Genomic DNA, 22,108 nt, shown 5'->3' with positions numbered 1-22,108 from the left:
GATGTATTGTTATCTATTGTTTTGTAAGGTGGATTTAAATTGTGCTTATTTATAGAAGTTTTTAGGTGACAAATTAATGCAGTTTAGGTCCATTTGAGTTATTCTTCCTCGGGCCGCACAATTCCTGCTAAAATGCGACTCATGATTTGACTCTCTGAGAATTGAAATCACGATTCTTTCTTTTAAACTGTTAAGCGATCTGATTTGTGTCTTTTCTGCACAACTTTACAAGTCTGCCTTTACTGTAGGAACTTGTAAACCATGAGTACACATTTGTATTTTCCTCTGGGGGCTCAAACTAGAAAAAACACTTCTCCTGCGTCTCACGTATCACAACAGGTCTTGTTATCATGTCACAGTCGAATCACACGGGCAGCCGGAGAAAAATGTTAAAACGGAGGTAAGAGAAGCTTCAGTTGGTGCATTTTGCTCGTTTTTGTGCGGGTAGAAACTTAATGAAAAAAAGGACAGAAACATTTATATACCATTAAATAAATTTACTGAGGGGACAAAGGAGCAAGTGAAACGCCATCACTTACTGTAGACATTAGATTGCATGTATGTGTGAAACGAGATCAGGATTCTTTTCACGATTCATCATGCAGCCCTAATCTCCACTTCTTGTAAACCTGTTGAGTGTGTGTCAGTGTGTGTGTGTGTGTGTGTGTGTGTGTGTGTGTGTGTGTGTGTGTGTGTGTGTGTGTGTGTGTGTGTGTGTGTGTGTGTGTGTGTGAGAGAGAGAGAGAGCATGTGTTTCTTCTGCTGGTATTGATTTTCTCTCTCTCTTCTGCAGCCACATTGCTCTCCTCTGTCTGACTTGCATACACAATGTTGTCAGCTTGTTAGAGTAATAAGGATCTCACCTCCAGCAGCCTCATGCCTGTGTGTGTGTGTGTGTGTGTGTGTGTGTGTGTGTGTGTGTGTTTGTGTTTGAGCTGCGTTCACATCAGCGGCCATGAGTCTGTCTGAATCCCGTGTGACAACACACAGCTGTCATTCACTGCGTCTGTTACTTTCTCTCCCCCCTTGGCCAAATTCACTGGACTCATTACCCATAATCCCTTGGGCTTCAGACCTGCAAACTGTAGTCCAGTAAGCAAGGTGCACTTTGGTGGAAGGGTGGAGAAATTGGGGCTTCTTCCCTCGTACTTCTCCAGCTTTAAAGTGCTGATTGTCTTTTTTTTTTTTTTTTTCTCAATCGAAGATCAGCTTCCTGTCCGTCATCACGCTCTCGCTTTCTATCCGCTGACAACATAAAAACTAGTAAAGCCTGTATTTCTTAATGGTTTCTCATATCTCTTAAAGCCTTTCTCAGCTCTTTGAATGGATCTGTCAAGCTTAAAGTTTGTTTCAGTTATTTTAAGAAACTGTTAAGACGCTTCCTATAGCTATTTAAAGTCTTTCATAAAAATATTTTTTATATATATATTTATATATCTGCTTTAAGCCCTTATGGATCTTACAGTGTAATAGAGTTGGTTAAGATTTCCGGAGATGAAAGGAGAACCAAACACGCCTGTATCTTTCAGCCTCCCTCCCAGCTGAGGAAAGCAGAGAAACACACAAGATGGAGGATCCCGAGGTACAATAATAGCCCGGCGTCACGTAAGCAACCTATAGAGGAGACTGTAGAGCGTCTGTATCTGTTTTTTAAGGCCACTCATTTAAGAAGTAGACTCGCTTTGTTCACACTCACCACCATAATAACCACCCCTGCCTGCCACATCTCCGCCTGTGTACTGCAGATAAGGAGTTTAGAGCCGCACAACAATGTCTGCATCCCAATGAAAAGTCTACATTTCAGCCCCTCTCTGTCTCCGCCTGTGGTTCCACCTGTCACTGTTAATCCCACAGGCCGCTCCCAATCCATCAGCACACGGCCCCGGAGCTCAGAAGGCTCTTCGACTCCAGTTTAGCCTGACAGGGCAACATGCAAATCCCCGCACACAGGGGAGATTAGACGGCAAAGAGGGAGCGACGAGGGGCAGAGGTGAACGGGGCCGAATTGGGGCCGAGGGCTGCAGCGCTCGATCATGTGTTGCAGCCTCGAGCTGGCCGGACTGTCGAAAAATCAATCTGAGTGCAAGACAGTGTCGAGAAACTTCTGAGAGACAACATCCTCTGAAGAAGGATTACAAAATAAGAACAAACACTTTCCAGTGTTTGTTGCATGAAGCTCTGACAGGCAGCTGTATAGGAACAGCTTTAGGTTGGTTTAATGTAGATTTAAATGCAGACGAGTCGACTCGTCTCAAGAATAGTCATATACTGATATTGAATTGAAAGGTGTGGCTAATGTTAGCAGCGTTAGCAGCGTTAGCAGCACAAGCCTTCAGTCCTCCTTGCAGATTAATGACCACGTTGATATGCCAGTTAAATCAGGCACAACTTTATTTTCATTTTTCTCCATTAAAGTGCAGACAAACCTCACTGCTCCAACGAGACGCCATCTATTCAATGTGCTCGTTTATATCCAGGTAGTAGAGCATCATCTCATCTTAACCTGAGCTCCCTACAGCCCGACCTTTGACCCGCACTGCGAGCCTGAAGTGATAAAAAAAAGCTCGTTGAAAATCTTTCAACACTGTTTTATACATGTGTGATGTTCCCCCCGGACTTCTGCCTCTTATACGGATCCTATTTCGGACCCGCATCCTCTTCGCTTTTTACCCCCTTGTCAGCTGGGGTTAAAAAAACAATGTCAAACACAGCAGTAAAAAGTAACAGAGCAGAGGCCGTTGTCAACAGACGATTGTCATAGAGACGGGACGGACGTTCCTCAAACGCTTCATGCAATATCAGCAGTTATCTGAGTGTTTGAATCGGTTTAAGGTTTTGTACTTCAGACTGTAGCTTAGCTTGTTTTCAGTAGAAATTAAAAACAGAAGTGGTTATCTTCGCTTAACCTCGTAGAGCGTACAAAATGTTTAATGCTCCCGAACTGATTTCTGTTTTAATAATTCGTTTTTTGATTGTTTTTAAATTGATTGTCTTAATTAAAATTTGAAATGAGTTTTTTTTTTTTGTCTGAGGATGAACTCAAAGGGTTTATGTCTATCCGGCCGCCCCTGATCCTCCAATTTCAAATGTTCACTCTTTGAATTCATTTCTTTTTCTCATTTCATGACACAGATCCAACAGGAAACGCAGAGAGGTGGAAATAGCTCCGACCGCCTTCCTCTCCCCCCCCTCTCTCATTCTGTTAATAAGGGTTAATACCCCCTTTTGCTCCCTCCAGGCAGCCCATAATAATTAATTCAGTGATTAATATCCCGGTCTCTGATGGCAATGTCTCCGTGGAAACAGGAGAAGAGAGGAGCTTAAATAAAATGGTGACATGATAGTCATTTTAATTGACGACAAATCCCAGATGAATGAAGCTCAAGTTTTTTTTCTCCGGAGACGGCAGAGTGTCACATCGCTGCACCTCCAAACATATCGATATGAATATCACAGCAGCCGTCTGGAGCTTTTTAATCGGTCACGGCTGTTGCGAGCGTTGTCAGTCATTTCCATCTCGTCGCCTCAGATGGATTATCTTTGTCTCCTCTGCTGAGTCATGGTCGCCGCATCACCGGCGAGCTAATGAAAGCGCAGTGATTGGCCTGATTAGTCCTGATTAGCCCAGAGAGCCTGAATACTGATGGCGAATTTCCTGTCGGCTACAGACGGCGCGTTACTTTTAATTTGAGTCGTGGATTTGGGCCAACTAAAGCTGCGTTTGAAAAGGAGGAACGACTTTAAAGTGGTCTCTATCTTCATGATTCCCATTATTCTATTAATTTATTCAATGCCAATTAGCTTTTGTTATCCGGCTGACACACGGCGGTTCTGCCGCACAGCTTATTGCTTATGTCAGCAGGGCTTGTCCTTCGTCACACTCGGCTGATTCGTCCCACCAGTCCTGCAAATTACAAGTATTGCTGGAGGCTCTTATTGCCTCTGTATGTACAGTGTTGCTCCAGCTTCAAAGTCAAGAGCCAATTTACCCGTTTTACCGCTTTGATATTGCTGACTGTGTAGCCGTCGTCCAAAACAAACATCTCCAGCAGCCTCTGAAATACTTGTTTGTGTTTCCTGGGTTCGGGCCGTCGTCTCCTTGTGAGCTCTTAATGCTACAAGTGCATCTGTATTTCGTGCAGCCGCGCTGAGGATTGCTTTATTGCAAGCCTGAGGGGGTGAAACTTAGCGGTGTTTCACAAGACGAGATCAAAGATGGGAGTCGAGACGGGGAAATAAAAAGGTGATGTTCAGCAGCAAATTACACATTCCCGGCCCTAACTTTCATCCTGCAGCAACTTACTCTGTCTCTCTGTGAGGCGCTGTGAGGATCGCCACGTTTACGCTAAATAAATTACATTTAATGAGGCTCACGGAGGAGAAGTTATGAGTCAACTTACAGAGAACAAAGAGTTCCTTAACTTCCTCCACTTAAGGTTTTTAATCGGTCTCTAAACTCGTAATGAAATATTTAAAGAATATATCGTATATCAAAGTGTTAATTAATGTACAGTATTGACTATATTTTACTTTACTGCCAACCACTGCCCACAGGAGGAGTTATTACTGTAAATAACCAAATTAAATATCTGCTTACATCTTCGTCTGTGTTTTTTAAAAGGAAATTCTGCCTTTAAATTATAAACAACATGCAGTAAAGAAAAAAGTGACGCCACGAGAGTAAGACAGGATTTGAATGATTACTATTTGAGAGGCTGTGGCTCAGTGGTCGAGTCGTCGTCGTTTCTGACCTGGAAGAACTGGGTTCGATCCCCAGCTTCTGCACCGACAAGTCCAACGTGCCCCTGAGCAAGGCACTTAAATCTGACCTGCTGTCACGGGTTAGTCTTTGGGTTTCGGGCTCTCATTTCGGGTTACTTCTGATGGTTACTTTACGTAGCAGCCTCCACTCCCCCCAAGAACAGCTGTCGATGTTGTGCTTTGCCTCTGATCACTTCCTGTCCAGCAGCTGAGTGTCCAATCAGATTGAAGCTGTTTGTTTACACTTCCTGACTCTTCTCTAAGAAGAACCGATTTGCAGCTGTTATTTGTATTTTTGGGTGATTTAGAAGTTATTAAACATTTAATAAAGTGAATATTCTGTATGAGCAGCAGATCCATTTAGGATCAAACAGAGGAACTTTCTTCGGGGGGGTCGCAGGAATCACACGGAGCTAATAGGGAGATGTTATCACGAGCACACAGGTCAATGAGTTCTGCAGAACATCCGAGCTTTAAGAGCCGGGATCATCTTTGATGGTATATGAACCCTTCAGGCTCGGCCGGCGAGATAAGGATAAAGGATCATGGAGGCTTCAAGTATGTCAATTCTCCAACACGTGGTCTGGGCCTTTTATTCAAAACAGCCTTTTATCACTGATGGGTTTTAGCCTTTTAGCCTTTCCGCCTGTTGATGACAGCTCGCTACCTCATCCTTTTTATTCTTTCAAAAACTCTGTGCGGTGTCATTTATTCTCCCCTCAACAAAAGACAGTAATTCCTTCTCATCTTTGAGTTTTCCTTTCATGAATAAAAATGTGTATTTTGGTTTATATAGTTTGAGTAATGTCCTATCTGTTAACACAAAGGAGGCGGAGCTTATGACCTAAATGTTTAGCTTCACTGTTGGGTCCCTGTCCTGCCGTCCATCTTTTCATACAGTCTGTGTATCAGGTCTTTAGCCGAGGCGAGGAGGCAGTAAGGCTGCAGGGCAGGAAAGGGGAAGAGGAAGGATCTGGAGTGACAGTTTTTCTGCTATGAATAAATGAGAAAGTGTGGTCTCGCCCCAGGTATCACCCTGGGAGCAGACGAGCGCCTACTCATTTATTTAGACGCCGCTCAAGGTCGGAGCTCTGCCTTTCTCCCAGAGTGCTTCACTTCTTTACCTTCGCCACTTTGCATCGTCGTCTTGGTCCCCATTTTTCTCCCTTGTGTGTCCCCAAAAAACATTTCCTTAAGTCCTGCAAAAAAAAAAAAAAAAAACACACACACACATTCTGCACCAAACCGTCTCTGACAGCGGCTTTATATTTCCGACACATCAAAGGAAGCATAAGAAGGAAGTGAGGAGAGTTTACTTCGTCCCATCACAGAGAGGTTTTCTTCAGGCTGGTCACATGAACCATGTTGTATTTTAATCCCTCTTATTTTTTTGAATTATCACCTTCTTCAGAGGCTTCAGATTGAGAAGATAAACTCTATATAACTCAGTGTAAAGGTTTGAGACGTGAGTGTTTCTATATGCTGTTTGTTCCAACAGTTCTTTGAAGCTATAGCTGTGAAATATTCAAACGTGTGTCTTTGTCTTTGCAGTAAAATCAAACAGGAATGCTTGATTCTCATTGAGCAGATCCAATAAACTGATCAGTCTGTTTATTCACAAAGATGACCCCAGAAAGAGGCTCGTTTATTGAACTTTTTTTTTGTTGTTGCTTTTGAACAGAAGTTTCTGATGCAATCAGTCGACACCAAAAGCACAAAAACAACATTTTTTATAAAAAAACAAAAGTTTTGTGTGTTATTTATCTTCAAATGGGTCATAATGACCTCGGCCCTTTGCTGCGCGTCGTCCCCCCGCTCTCTCTCCTCCTCCTGTCTCTCTGCAGCTGTCCTGTCCAACGAAGACAAAAATAAAAACATGTCGCTTTTACATTAGGCAAGAAAAATGCAGATGTGGTGGTTTTGGCAGAAATGAATTTGTAGAAAATATCAACATTTAACACGGCAGAAGTCCAAATGACTTGAGACAAGATCAAAACATTCAGAGACTAGACCTAGACCAAGACCGAGACCGATACCAAGACTGAGACCAAGACTGAGACCAAGACTGAGACCAAGACCAAGACCAAGACCTAGACCAAGACCGAGACCAAGATCTAGACCGAGACAGAGACCAAGACCTAGACCAAGACCAAGACGAGACCGAGTCCAAGACCAAGACTGAGACCAAGACCAAGACGGAGACCAAGACCGAGTCCAAGACCTAGACCAAGACCGATACCTAGACATAGACCAAGACCGAGACCTAGACCGAGACCAAGACTGAGACCGAGACCAAGACCATGACCATGACCAAGACCAAGACCGATACCTAGACATAGACCAAGACCTAGACCAAGACCGATACCTAGACATAGACCAAGACCAAGACCATGACCATGACCATGACCAAGACCAAGACCGAGACCGAGGCCTCAGCGGGGCGAGTCACTGATAACAGCAGGGAAGGTTGAGGCCGTAACTACAAATGAACTGAAGTCATCTGTTCTTGAAGAAAGCAGCGTTTTCTTTCTATTCATAATATTATATATATATATATATATATATGTATGTATATATATATATATATATATATGTGTGTATATAATATTGATAAATTGCCCGGGTGCTGGTCTTGATTAAAAACCTGGAGTCCGTCCAGTCGGAGAAAAGAGTCTCCAGTAAAAAGACTTGAGACCTTCAAAAAGCTGTCCCTGTACAACACTTCATTCTAGTCTCTTCTTATTGTTTATGTGTAAATAATCTAATCTGTTGTAGAGGATGAAGAGATGCCACCCAGCCAACATGTAAATCACTCCGAACTTTATAAGATCTCATCTAATCTGAAAAATACAATTAATTCAATGTAATCAGTTCGAGGGAGCAGATGACTAATTGCTGTATAATCGCTGAAGCTCTCCTCGTTCTGCGTCCTACATTTCGTCTTCTTTGGACCCCGAGGCTTCGTGGACTGCAGCGAAGGAGCCAATTTGTGTTTCGCCCCCCACTTTCTTCCCTTTGATACTTCCCCGTCTGCTTCCCGTGTTTCCTCCACTCGTGGCGTGGGAACGCCGAGCTCGTACATCATCACAGTCGAGTCCTGCCCAGCGCCTTTCGATGATTCGAACTGCACAGAAACAAAGTTTGACTGGATTTAAACTGAACAAAAAAACACTTCCAAAGTCTTCATAACCTTCGGAGAGTAAATACTCAACTCTGACTTTAATGTCTCTTGTACTCACAATCTTCTCTCTCACATTTGACGGACAGTTTAGTCACTTTTAAATGAAGCATGGACGGACGAAGGAGGCTGCAGAGCTGAATTAAAGTGATGCTGTTTAAAGACATCAGACGACTGTCTTACCTGTTCAACATGAGCTGATAAGTTTATCTTGTGATTCAGCGTGCACCTCTTGATCACAGCATGAACGGAAACAAGAAGGGCCACTTCCCCTACACGGCTCAGTCTCCAGGCCTCCTTCGAAGGATTTCATTTAACCTGGTCTGAGTCTTACTTGATCAACGAGCGCAAACAAAGTTCAGTGTTTGGTGATGAACAGAATCCGTTTGTAGAAAACTCAGCATGGAGCAGCAGGAGTTATTTAGTGAATAAACATGTCTGTACTCTTTGTAACACAGATCCAACATGACGTAGCATGCTGGCTAACCTGGAGCCGAAACCAGACTCAAAGATGAGCAGCCTCAACACGATCGTTGTCAGTCTTGATGCGTCCAGGCTTCAGATGAAGATATAGATGAAGCGGGCTCCTCTCCCAGTTCTGTAGTTTGGTTGGACCTGGATTTAACCCAGCAACCCTCCAGATACCAGTCCGCTGACTTAGCTTGTTGTGGAAATGTGTGATCATCCTCCGCTACATGATTCGACCTTTTCTTTGCTTTATTTATGCAGTCCGTCATTACTACAAGGTAAACAGAGAAGGTAGCTCGATGTGGCTTAAACATCAGCCAAACTCCCCACACGCACGCACGCCGGCCTCAAACACCCCCCCCCCCCCCCCCCCCATCCCCCTCTGTTTACTGCGAACCCATCAAGACACAGCAGCGTGTCACTGTGGATCAAAGTCACTGGTATCAGCCAGCAAACACACTGCACACAGACACTCCTCCTCTGGGCCCATTATTACACTCCCACAATCCTCTGCTGCATTCATAGAAGAAGAAAAAAATGATGCAAAGAGAGAGAGAGAGAGAGAGGGGGAGAGAGAGAGAGAGAGAGAATGCAGGGATTTTTCTGTAGGTATAAAAAAAAGAAAAAGGGAGAAGAAAGACGACAGAACGCATCCTCACATCTTATCGTTCACAACCCCCTCCCGCCTTGTCACTCATTATTTTACATTCAAATTCTTTCTGAAATACTCGGGCGTCTCTCAAGGAGAAGGAAAACGGAGAGTGGGGAGAAAAGAAAAAAGGAAAAGAGAGGGAAGTCATTTGTATTCAAATCCAGAGCTAATACGTCAAGTAAGTCTATTTCATGGGCAAAGCTTCCCGTGTGCGCAGAGAGGAGGCATGCTCGACTCGACCTGCAGCACTCCTCAGCTGGAAGTCGCCCGAGCTGCTGCGGGCACTTTGATCTGCAGCAGGCAGCAACAACAGAGGCTTCCTCGCCGACTCTTTAGTTAGATTGATGGTTGTTTTTATCGGCAGGAGCCTTTAAAAGTAAAGTTTCTTCTAAAAGGTGCTCTCCTGCAGTGTTGGTGTAAAAGCATTTAGATCGCTCCGTATGTGGAATAAGGCGAGAAAAAGGGGATGCAGCCAACGTTCCTCGTGCAGACTCGAGATGTCGTGTGAATTGTGGGGACAGTGGAAAACAGCCAGATTGCAATAAGACAAAGTGGCAATACCCGCCAAGAAAACTCTGACTGCTGCAGATGCCTCTCTCTCTCCTCCCCTCCTTCTTTTACCCCCATCCCTCTCTCCATCTGACAACAAGGCCTAAGGGGGTTTTGTATCCTCCTCTGTTTGATTTGTACCAAGGGGAGATCTTGTTTGTTCTCCTCAATGCAGCATTTATGCTTTAAGATTCTCCTCACGACCTTCTGCTGCTCCGGAGCAGCGGGCTATCTGTCTCCCCTGAGCGAGCAAACGAGAAAAGAACAGTGGTGCCGCGATGCCAGTCGGAGGACGGGAGAGGGGGGGGGGGCGGACCTGCAGCTCTTTTTCAACTCGCCAATAAACAAAAAGGTTGGAGGAGGGGGAAGGTGAGGGAGAGGGGACAAAAGTAGCCAACCTTTTTTTCTTTATCAAAGCTTTTTTTTGAGTGCAATAATGAAGGGTAAATAAAGCTCTGCGAGGTTTGAGCGTTGTCAGAGCTCCACCTTGTGGCGTGTTTGGCCTCCTGCTTACACAGCCATAATTCATGCCCTTTAATCATCTGTGTTTCCAAACACTGACTGGCTGTTTCTGTCTGTTTATCTTACCCCACCTCTCCTTTTTTTTTTTACCTCCTTCACCGCTCCAATAATCCCTCTACCACCTGGACATGTCCTCCTTTTTCTTCCTCCTGTCCCTCATCCTCTGAACCCCCTTCAAAACCTTCCCCTCGATATCCCTCCCTCCCCTCTGTCCTCGCCCGCTTCTCAAAGATCGCTGTCAGGTCGAATCGTGGGAGGAGTGTGGTGGTTCTTCACCCTCATCATCATCTCGTCCTACACGGCTAACCTCGCTGCCTTCCTCACCGTCGAGAGGATGGTTTCCCCCATCGAGAGCGCCGAGGATCTGGCCAAGCAGACGGACATCGCCTACGGCACTCTGGACTCTGGTTCCACCAAGGAGTTCTTCAGGGTGAGTGGGGCTCTTCTTCTCAGACAGTGAACCAAACGATCCCACGTCTGTCACACACCGGAGGAAAACGCCGATCTTCTTAACATTTGCAGCGACTTGACAGACTTGTTCACGTCTCGACAGTCGTGCAGTCTTCACACGTTCAGCGAACTTCCCCTCTGGAGGAATCCTCCTCGCTGCCCCGGGCGATGTTCTGCCACAAAGGTTGATCAGGTTCAGGAAGTTACACCGAGATGCACTGATAGTTAAGAAGGGATCGGGGTGGATGTGAAAAAGATAAGCTAACATTTTATTGATCCCAGAGGGGGGAAAATGTACACAGAGACAGACTTGGAGATAAAAAAAAAAGACCAGAATGAATAAAGAAGATTGTTGAAGAAATAAGAAGAAAAACCTCCAGTCTTTAAAGATAAAATACCTCAGTTAATGCCCTCATGTACAGTATGTCTGCTTTTATTTTGAAAACTAGAAAAGTAACTCATGACAATCAATCAGTCGAGCTCTCGGCACCGGGAGAGAAACATTTCTGCCGTCGTCCCTCGAAAAACCCAAACCATCGTTACAACAAAAAAATCATTTGTTTTTATTTAGATTTCACAAAATGTCCCGACTCACAAGTTTCCTTCAAACAAATAAAACAAATCAGCCAATTACAGGAGTGAGCATGAAAACCAGGCCAATAAAAACCAGACACGGAAAAAAAGATCTTTAAAACCTAAACAGTTTGTTTTTACAGTAATATATGTGTGAGATGCTTCTGATGTAGTTGTTGATTGATGCAAACTGATGCTCCACCTTTCCTTCGCCTGCTCTCGTGTGTGGATGTGCTCTTCTTCTTCTTCCTCCTCTCTCATACGATCATCTGCTTCTGAACCTCCACCTCCCTCAAAAACCCCCACAGCGCTCTAAAATCGCCGTCTACGAGAAGATGTGGGGATACATGAAGTCCGCCGAGCCCACGGTCTTCACCAAGACCACGGCCGAGGGCGTGGCGCGGGTCCGGAAGTCGAAAGGGAAATACGCCTTCCTGTTGGAGTCCACCATGAACGAGTACACGGAGCAGCGGAAACCCTGCGACACCATGAAAGTGGGAGGCAACTTGGACTCCAAAGGCTACGGAGTAGCTACGCCCAAGGGTTCACAGTTAAGGTGGGTGGAATAGTGTAACAATATGTTCTACGTGTTGTTATGGTATTCCACCTTCCCTGGTGTGCCGCCTGTTCTATCTCTATCTGTGTCCATTTACTGCTCGGTGTGGGCGGGCGAGTTTGTTTTAGGCCAGGCTTTTTTTTCACATCTGTGTTTGTTGCATGCATGTGGGGGTCCGTGTGATGATGCAGCGGTGGTTATTTCATTCTTTTTCTTTGCAGCTCTCCTCACCAGGTAAGTGTTTGTGCTCGTAGCTTGCAGTTTTGGGGAAACGTGTTTGAATGGCATGCTTACAGAGCTCATGTGAAAAATGTCTCATTTGGAGAAATGCTCTTTAGCTTATGTGCATATTTTATAAGCAGATTTAATTAGTCGAGATTTTTTTTTTTGCGCTAATGCTACTTCAGCTTTCCTTTCACGGCTGACTGGTTCTTTCTGCTCAACTAAGTGACTGAAATAGCGGTTTGGGAGCCATTGGAAAGCGCAGCCCTGTGTGACTCCTGCACATAGTTGAATTTACAGACCTGCCACCGAATACAGTGTCATTACTGTGGGGAGTCGCACTTTCAATCCACAGGCTCATCGATCAAAGCCCGACCAGCACGGCCTCGCTGAGGCGAATGGGTAAATATACTAAAGGCAAAACTGCACAGGTGTATATGTGTCTGCGACACAGTGTGGAACAGAGCCATGATTCCTTGTACCTTCATTTCCGCCTGTGGAGAGCAATGTAGCACACTGCACACGTGTAAGAAAACACACCAGGGAGCACCAGTTTTATAAAGGCTCTCCATTAAAGGGGACCACCGCTGTCATTTATCACCTGCAATTAGAAACAACGGCCAAATATTCAGGGTTTTTTTTTATTCACTGTGGATAGATATTTACGAGGACATTTCTTCACACTTCTTACTGGAGGTGGCAAAAGTACAAACAAAGAAGAGATGCTGATACTTGAAGTCGGTGCTTCAAGCTAATTTATGGGAACAAATAAAGTTACATGGACCTGAAGGTAAAAGTGAAGCGCTGACTATGTTGTGTACTCGCAGTCTAGAAGTAAAAGAACCCGGGCGGCCCTCTTGAAGGACCACAGCCTTCATACATACATAATCACGAGGCGACCTTCCTCCTGTAAATTGTCTATTTTCATGTCGATGTTCAAGTTTTAAAGATTTGTTGAAACATCATGTAGTAGGTGAACATTTGTCAAAGACAACAGACATATAGATGTTCTTCTGCTCCACACAGACAGTAAATCAAAGCCTTCCAGCTGTTTTCTGTAAATTCTTCTGCACATGAAGCCTGAGGCAGACACGGCGGCTGCTGGTTTGTTTTTGCAGCCCGGCTGGTGCCAGTTTTCAGCCTCTGCTTTGACCAGGAGGAGTCCCTGACAGATCACGGTAGTCCTCCGCCATCTCTGGGCCGCCGTCTGGTTGTTTTGGGGATTATCATTTTCTGTCAGTCACTTGTCCAGATATCAGCGAGGAAACACACCAGCAACTTCAACGAGCAGGCAACACAGTTCAGTGCAGGGTTGTTATTTCGAATGGCTCCGAAAACCACATCATCATCTGCATATGAAGAAATATTAGCTCTGCTGCTTTTTATATCTGATCCATTCCCATCTCTGACTGTTTTTTTTTTAAATTTATTTTTCATAATAATGCAAAATGAAAAGGATCAAAACGCACTCTGAGACAAATCTCTCATCATCTCATTAATCAGCAGGCTTCACAAGAAGCCGTGAAATTACAACGCACACTTATTTCAAGCTGCTTTTCATGAACATTTTATGCAAGTCAATCGTGATTTTCCAGAACAGCTAAATGCTCAGAAATCCTGTGAGCTTTACATTGACTGACATCATACACAGAAGCAGGCTCAAAGCACCACCAGGTTACTTAAAGCACCAGCTGATGCCGATCATTAAGGACGGACGCCGCTGATCGCCAATGTTTCAACAGACAAAATAAAAAAAAACTATGATGTTATGGATTCTGGGAGAATCTGTTGCAGCTGGCAAAGTTAACCAGTTAGCTGGCGCAAGCTAATGCTAAAGAAATGCTAATGCTAAGGAAATGGTTGAAAAATGTGTAAAAGCGTTAATGTAAAATCTGTTTTGAATAATTTCCCCTTTTTTTCGGCGTTCATAGCACAAACTCACTGAAAATAATTTCTTTCAAATCAGTTTTTTAACACAGCACATGAAAGGTGAGAGGTTTGCGTTCAGCGTGTGTTCGGTTCCTGGGATGGGATGTAACCTTTAAATGCACTTTTCCACCTTTTGTCCCTCTCTTACTGCTGACTCCTCCCCCTCTCCCCCCCCCCTCTCTTCCTTTCCTCCCAAATTGGACGGCATACTCACCCCCCTCTCACCAAATATGTTTTATCGTTTTCAAGAAGTGCAGTTAACCTGGCAGTGTTAAAACTCAATGAACAAGGCCTGTTGGACAAATTGAAAAACAAGTGGTGGTACGACAAAGGAGAGTGTGGCAGCGGAGGCGGTGGCGAGAAGGTTAGCCGCTATGACGCTATGCCCATGTGAACCTTGATGCGGTAAAAAAAGAGAAATGTGTTTTGTTGGTAACAGGAGCATCTGCCGGGACGATCGCATTTTTTTTTTTTTTTTTTTTTTTTTTTTTTACTGTCACAAGAAGAGAGGAAGTACTGTCGAAGCAAAAATATTTACTGTACTGCTGAAATAGCGATGGATAGGAAAACGTTGCTATTAGCATCTAGCTTAATTTAGATATTTTAGAATTTAAACTTGGGGTGAGAATTCGGGGTTCATAAGTATATTTCTTGAGCCAATAGTTTTGTATTGACAGTACGAACCTCTGAATTTCTTTTCAAAAAGGTCCCGGCAGTATGCGCCCGTTCCAGAAAAGCGATGCAGCCGGGGGCCCCACATTTATGTGTCTGTTAGCTCCGCCCCTTCCCCTTAATAGCCCCCCCCCCCCCCAAAAAAAAAGAGAAGAAAAAAAAAGACCCTCACTGTTCTCGACCAATGAGCAAAGAGACATGTAGCGAAAGTGGGGCCCCTCCCCGGCTTCGTCACTTTGTGAAGAGTACTGAGCTGCTCTTGTTGGGCTTCTTCTGATTGAATAACATAAAATAACATGTCCTATGATGTTATTTATGTTATTTTCCCCCAACCCACCCTACCCCGTCCCTCGTGATTTGAAGAACGCCTGTAAACCTTGCCGTATTGAAACTGAGTGAAGCAGGAGACTTAGACAAACTGAAAAACAAATGGTGGTACGATAAAGGGGAGTGTGGACCCAAGGACTCGGGAAGTAAGGTCAGTCTCCACCATCCCGGGAGCCTCCCCTTCCTCTCTTTGTCTTTTATAACTTTTATGATGCTGGCAGTACTGTCCTGTTATTACAGCAGGCTGGCTGATATGACGCACACACCTCACACTCTGACAGACATGCAGGTAGAGACTTGAGGCCTAGCCTGAGGGATACAGCATGACAGAAACAAGGCACGCAACATCTCTTACAGCAGCTAAGCTCGGCGCTGCAGCCGCAGACGAAGGCTCACACTCGCACTGGTTCGTCACCTCAGAGGGTCACGGGGCACGCTCAGAAGTCACTGTATGCCACAACGACATGTAACCACCCTCAGCCTGCCGCAACACACTCAAAGACTGATCCACATTATTGATGCAGTGGAGCACGGAGAGAGCTGCCACCTTCTTAAATAAAGCTGCATGCTCATCCCACATCAGTCATGTCCTCTTAATCAGACCCCTAAGTGCAGGGGACACACACACACACACACACACACACACACACACACACACAGCACATCACCTGCAAATGAGACCAGGCATGACAGGCAGACTTTTCCTCTGTGTCGAGGTAATAAGTTGAACGGCCCTTAAGGACTCAGGTGATTTATCTGGGGGAGATAAATGACAGGAAGGAGCAGGAGTCACAGCGCAGTGAGATTAGCTGCATATATTTGAATAAAAGGGGGCTCAAAGGTGAATGTCACAGCTGAGAAATATGGAGGGAAATTAAAGGGCTAGTTCTTCCAAATTACAAAACGTTAGATTCTCAATACCGCTTGTCTAATGAAGCCATGCATCTCTTTTCAGGAACAATGTTGCTGTTTTTACACTATAGTCTTAACCTGCTCTTCATGTTTAATAACATGAGGTTACTTTTCGTGGGACTTGGCGCTGAATAAACAAGATTTGATTGATGATTTTTTTTTTTTTTGCAGTCTTGAGGGAAAACCTCGATATGACACAGAACACACTGGTTGGTGTAAAGTAATTGCTGCATATAAATAAACGTTAAGGAAGACAACAAACACAATTCAAATCAATGAAGGCAAATTAGTGTTGTAGAATTACTACGATTGTTTTCGTCCTTTTTATGTTTTTTGAAGCCCCTATGTGGGGTCACATTATTAACAACACTGCAAAACAATCAATGTTTATGTTCATCACTTTAGTTCATTGTCGATAAACTAGAATGAAATGTTCTCGATGTATCCGTTAGTCATCTGATCAATAAAATGTGATACAATAATTTACAAATACTCACATTACATATAGATTTCATAAAGCTAAGATTAAGAAAAATGGATAAAGTTAAGCTAAGGTAAAAAAACACAACAACAAAAAGCTTTACTTTGCATTTGCTCTACTTGTGCACGCGACAAACTTGTTCCTCCACCTGCGTTCAGGATGAGCGACAGGTCGACATTGTTTCTGGAAAGAAAAAGTTTCAGAACAGCCACATTTTCTTTTTTACCTTCATTTGATCCTAAATTTGATTTTTACCTTCATTTGATCCTAAATTTGATTTTTACCTTCATTTGATCCTAAATTGGATTTTTACCTTCATTTGATCCTGAAGCACACACCTGAAAGAGACACAAATGATCTGCATGCATATTAACACTCGGTGTGGGTTAGGTTGAACTGTCCCTTTAATTTCCAGACTATTTTCTGAAACGTTTGAGGCGAGATGGTTGCAGGAGATAGTTTTCACTGGCGTGGCTGTGCAGTCGTAGATTCAGGTGTCAGAGTAGGGATGATGTTCAGTGTTGTGTGAGTGTGTTTATGTTTGCATGGTGAGAAGTTGATGTTGATGTGTGTGCGTTTGTTTTCTGCCTCGGCTGTAAAACCAGCGCTGACTTTTTGTTTCCTTTTTCTTTTTCCCCGCCTGCTACAGGACAAGTCGTCCCAGGCCCTCAGTCTGAGCAACGTGGCGGGGGTCTTCTACATCCTCGTCGGGGGCCTGGGCCTGGCCATGCTGGTGGCCCTCATTGAATTCTGCTACAAGTCCCGCAACGAGGCCAAGAGAATGAAGGTGGAGGTCCAATCCCAGCCCCGAAACCCGCATTACCGCCTTCCCCAGCACCCCTGCTACCCCTGCTACACGAACAGCCCCCGCCATAGCCCCGAGCCTAGCCAGAACCAGAGCCCCAGACCCAGCATCCCCAACTTAGCCGAGTTTAGCGAGGTTTTCAATGCATATGGCAGCGACGGGGAAGCTGATAAGATGTAGCTGGGGGTTTTCGTAAAGGGTCTGTCCAAACCTTTGCTCCCCCTTCTGCCCCCCTACTAGCTCCCTGCACAGAGACTGTAAGTGAAACCTCTCGTACCCCCCCCCCCCCCCCTGCTGCTAGCTTCTCCGTGCTGAGTGACTGTCGTGACCAGTTGCAAAACGCTTCCCACTCCTCTGTCTGATCTGCTCAGTATGTGGTCGTGTGACGTCCTGGTCTGCGTTTGGAGCTTTTTCTCGATGTGACAGGAAGCGATGAGTCATCCTCAGACATGACGACGCCGCTAATGCTTCGCAGCTTGTGTGGCTGCAGACGTTGGCCCTCATTTATCAAGCGAGAATACTGTGTGACCCATTTTACTTCCAAAATCAAAAAAAAGTATTACTCCCTCTGAACACAGTGGAGGAGATAATATTCATAGCTGGTGTATTCACAGGAGCTCAATAACGTAGAAAGGGCATGATTAATGCTATCACTGCTATTTGATAAGAAGGTTTTAGAAGGATATGAGGTGGAAATATGGGAAGGAGAATGACACAAATTCAATGAGATGGAGTCGTTTTTTGGGCATATAAATACAGAAGACAATCCTAGCATTCTTTCTAAATAAATTTGAATGCAAAATGCTGATTTCAAATTGAAATTTTAAATGAGGACCAATGTCTTACTTGTACACAGTAGTCTACACGTGTGAGGACATTTCATAAACTGCAGTGCTTTCGTCCATCTAGTAACACTCCACTGCTTTGTTTTTCCACAGCAAACCATTTTTAAAGCTCCTTGCATCCTGGTGAGGGCTTTAATACTCTCACTCTTACTTAAAACCTGAATAGTACATGCTGTAGCTCAGGGATTGTACTGTCTCAAGTCTGTCAGTAACAATACACCATCAAACTACAGCCACAGAGCAAATTTAATAAGAAGCCAGCGCTGAGCACACAGGAAGCCCTCTATAATAACACTACATCCGAACTCTGTACATTGAGAAGCCAAAGTAAACTTCAGTGAAGTTTCCCCTCGAGCTGAGCTGATTTTTATTGATGTGAGCTGTTTCCTCCGGATATTTCCCCCAGGTCCTCGACCATTAGACTTTTAGATCTCCTCGCACACCCGGCGTGTGTCTGTCCAGCGTGGTTATGTGTCCCCCATCAGCACTTCAGCACAATCTCTTCATTAGCTTCACTATTGCTGAGTCAGCTTCCCTGTCCCTCTGCCTGCAACTATCACTCACTGTGTAACAATTCTGTCGCTAATGGAGTTTGGGGCTGGCTTGATACAGTACTGAATGGCTATGAAAGGTGTTTTCTGACTTTGTGTTTGCAACATTTATGTATACTTTATACATACTCTACAGCTGATCTGTATTGTGGGGCTTTTCTAGCTGTTGTTTTGACTGAAAATGTTGATGCAGATTGGAGTTTTAGATCTTCACACATCAGTCTTTATTTATAGAGCGCCTACTTTAGCTTTTGGGAGATGCTAATTGACATGTTAGCTTACACCCTGCCTTTTTATTACTAAACATTAGCAGGCAGCAAACAGTACTGAACGAAGAGAAGATGTTAAGCTACTTTCCACCATGTCCTAAGGCTGATATGCTACAAGGCTAACGTATATATAACAGTGACCAAAGACTGATAACCTTGACTAACACGTGTCATTGATAGCTGTTTCGCGAGGCTATTGTCTTTAACAGGGACGCTAGGCTAACTGGCTAAGCTAGGCAAACCCCGAGCAGTTTCTATTCGTGTTTTATTAGATATCTGTGGGATCCCAGGTTACAGAGCTTGAAAACACGGTCCAGTTGGGTCGTATGGTCAGTCTATGCTAAGCTAATGTCTGTTAAAGTGACCACAACAGATTAGCTAGGCTAATGACTGCGTTTAAACATCTACGAGAACCTGGAAACACTGACCTGAAAGAAGACGCTCAACTGCCGTCCATAAACGTGACCAAAGGTTTTCTTACTAGGCTGAGTCGCTTTTGGCTAATTGTTGTAGCAATAACTCAAAGGCTAATAAGCACAAGTACTGTCTGTTAAGGTGACCTACAGCAGGTTGGCTAGGCTAATGACTAATTGACATGAACAAGGACTTAACACAGACCTGAAATGATGCAAAACTACTGCCCATAAACGTGACCAAAGGTTGGTTTGATAGCCTGACGTGCTACACGACAGCTCATTTGCTATATAGGCTAATTGTTGTAGCAGTGTCCCCCTTCTCTCATTTCCCCCCCTCTTCATGCCTGGAGCAGCCATTTTAAAAAATTTTGTAACCATTTTATGTTAAGGTTGGTTTAATTTAATCTTTACAAATTTTGCAACATTGCCTAAAAGACAGGGGCCAACAAACTGGTTAAAGAAAAACAACCACATTTATAACCAATGCTGGTCTCAACCAAAGTAGTTAGGCCAAAAAATTGGAACATTTGTAAATTGACAAGAAAAACATTATTTTTTTTCCTTGAACTCCAATCTGCAGCTTTATAATTATTGCTCGTGTCCCCTGCTCTGCACGCAAACCTCTCTCTTTATTTGTCTCCCCAGCTAACTTTTACAGAAGCCATGAGGAACAAGGCCCGTCTGTCCATCACAGGCAGCGTCGGGGAGAACGGACGGGTGCTGACGCCCGACTGTCCCAAGGCCGTCCACACCGGACCCCCACTCCGACAGAGCTCCGGCCTCGCCCTGGTCTCCTCTGAGCTACCGTGAAAACCAAAAACCTCTCAAGTGCCTTATTCCAATAACGAGAACATACAATAATCACTCCGCCCATGAAACAACCAGAAACTAACCACGAAGAAACAGGATTCACACACGACAGTGGGAGCGATGGGACAGAAAGAGGCGCAAAAAAAACAAACCCCACTGACTTGTTGTGGCTCGATGATTTCTCTCTGAAATCTGTGGAAAACCAGAGGCAGAACTATCGAGATTTTTGTAATTTTGTGCCCACAAGGAAGCGTAAGTTTGAATCAAAGGGTCATAGTTGAACCACTGGAGATATTCAACCTTCTACTCCAGTGACGGAAGAGGACCAGAGTGGGGAAAAACATGAGATATATCATGGATTATGATGACATCGAAGACCAGAAAACTGTAAACTGAAAACTGTGCGGTTTTTGGGGGGGGATTGCTGTGATTTGGCAAGAAAAGAAAAAAAAACTGGAACCACAACAAGATTGTTTTCAAACTGAACAGTATTTGTTACACTGACATGCGCTGCGTTCAAGGACAACAATCTTGTGAGATATCAACACTGGGAGGAGTTGTAGCCTGGTGCCATGAAGATACCACAGAAAATATTTGTATTCATAATAACGAAAAATGAAATCTATTGATATTGAATATATGAGCAAACATAGAAAACTGTGAAAATAAGTAAATATGTATATTCCGTAAAAAACAAAGTGAAAAATTTAGCTGTACATAGGGACGACTGTGTAACATGCTTGCTTTTTAAACAGATGTAAATAGCAGATATTGTAGTGGACGGACCGACGGTTCTTTTATAAATCATCTTTAAAAATTTTATTCATCGCAATAATGAAAAAGACGATGCCACTTGAAGGAGACGTGTGGACGGCAGTGTTAAAATGTGTAACGTGTTGACTACTTAACTGTATTATATAGGAACATTCAAACTCTTAATGTGAAGGGGTATCGACTGCCCAAATATTCTGATACCTGTTACATACACAAAATCATTAATATATTCAATGATGAATGTTAAGTAGCTCCACCCCCAATCCTTAAGCCACGCCCCCTCACTGTGCAGACGTAGACCCAAACAGTCGCTCATGAGTAGAGCTTTATAAATCAAGTTTCTGCAGTCAGAATATAATATTTTTTTCATTCTTTGATCTATTTTTTGTACTGAAAATTTGAAGAAAAAAAAAACTGTCTGTCTCCTGGTTTTAATGTCGACAGTCGAGTATTATCTGGGTAGATCTTTTAGGCCATTTTGTGTGTGGAGACATGAGTCCAAACGAAATTGAAAAATGCCATTTTCTCTCTCATTATGTTATTTAAAGTGTCCATGTTTTTCCAATCTGAGCTGATGAAGCCTCTGTTTGTATGTTGAATAATTCGAAACACTGTGGATCCTCCGGGGAGGCTGGACACGCTGTAGCAGAAAATGTATTTGCTTCAGTCTTTGCTGACCAAAGTGTCCTCATCTCTTTCTAAAAAAAACTGAAGGACAATCTGCAATAGCATACAAGACGCCACATGTTCAGCAAACACCAGCCAACAGCGAGGTTGGTTCTCAATGTGTTTGTTTGTTCCCGGTTCTCGACAGGGAAATATTTCAGGTCATGCCTTTTTGTCCCGTCATCTGTCTCTAGAGCTGAAGTGTAATATTGCGTCTTATTTTTCGTTCAATTGTACATCTTTATTTTGATCTTTTTTAAGTAAAAACAAATTTCAAATTGCAATGTACTGTCTTTATTCAGTGTGGAGATGAGAAACGTGTTGTCCCAAGGCTGGAAACACACACAGCTTAGTCTGCGAGAAGAAGGATTTTAAATTCAATCCTCGAGTTTTTAGGGAGCCAGTGCAGAGATAAACCTGCTGTTAGATATTTTATAAAATGTAGATTTATTTAAAGTGGGAGTTATCTTGATCAAAGAGAATTCCTAACAGAGGTGCTAGATGCCAGGCTGATGCCATCTAGGACAATATATGATTAAAGAAGAAGGTACAGAGCGTCCCAGGCGGTGTGAAGGTGTGAGGAACATGATGTCCATTGTTGTGTTTGTGTAGGTCATTCCAGATGTGTTTCCACCTTATTTGCCTCTATGAAGATTTATTCTCTGATGGGCCCACTGCCCGACAGAAATGTAGTTTTGCTTATGTAAAATAAGTAATCTG

At 43.8% G+C, this 22,108-nt stretch overlaps 1 protein-coding gene across 5 annotated transcripts in view; it reads left to right on the top strand.

The window, feature by feature from the left end:
• Window positions 1–22,006, top strand: part of LOC306832215 (glutamate receptor 4) — a 115,805-nt gene extending 93,799 nt beyond the window's left edge. The window contains exons 12-17 of one of the 5 annotated variants that reach the window (XM_079356708.1): window positions 10,362–10,560; window positions 11,462–11,709; window positions 14,896–15,010; window positions 16,902–17,039; window positions 17,996–18,025; window positions 19,784–22,006. In XM_079356708.1, coding sequence (XP_079212834.1) covers window positions 10,362–10,560; window positions 11,462–11,709; window positions 14,896–15,010; window positions 16,902–17,039; window positions 17,996–18,025; window positions 19,784–19,948 — 895 coding nt within the window. In that variant the 3' untranslated portion in view covers window positions 19,949–22,006. Of the gene's footprint in view, window positions 1–10,361; window positions 10,561–11,461; window positions 11,710–14,109; window positions 14,225–14,895; window positions 15,011–16,901; window positions 17,315–17,995; window positions 18,026–19,783 lie in introns of all 5 variants that reach the window. The other 4 variants (XR_013780198.1, XR_013780199.1, XM_079356709.1 and 1 more) reach the window with 4 other exon arrangements.
• Window positions 22,007–22,108: the final 102 nt, after the last annotated feature.

Source organism: Symphodus melops (assembly GCF_947650265.1).
Source record: "Symphodus melops genome assembly, chromosome: 11".
NCBI classification, from domain to species: domain Eukaryota; kingdom Metazoa; phylum Chordata; class Actinopteri; order Labriformes; family Labridae; genus Symphodus; species Symphodus melops.
The sequence above is the reverse complement of the archived record's forward strand: the minus strand, read 5'-3'. Positions and strand labels throughout refer to the sequence as shown.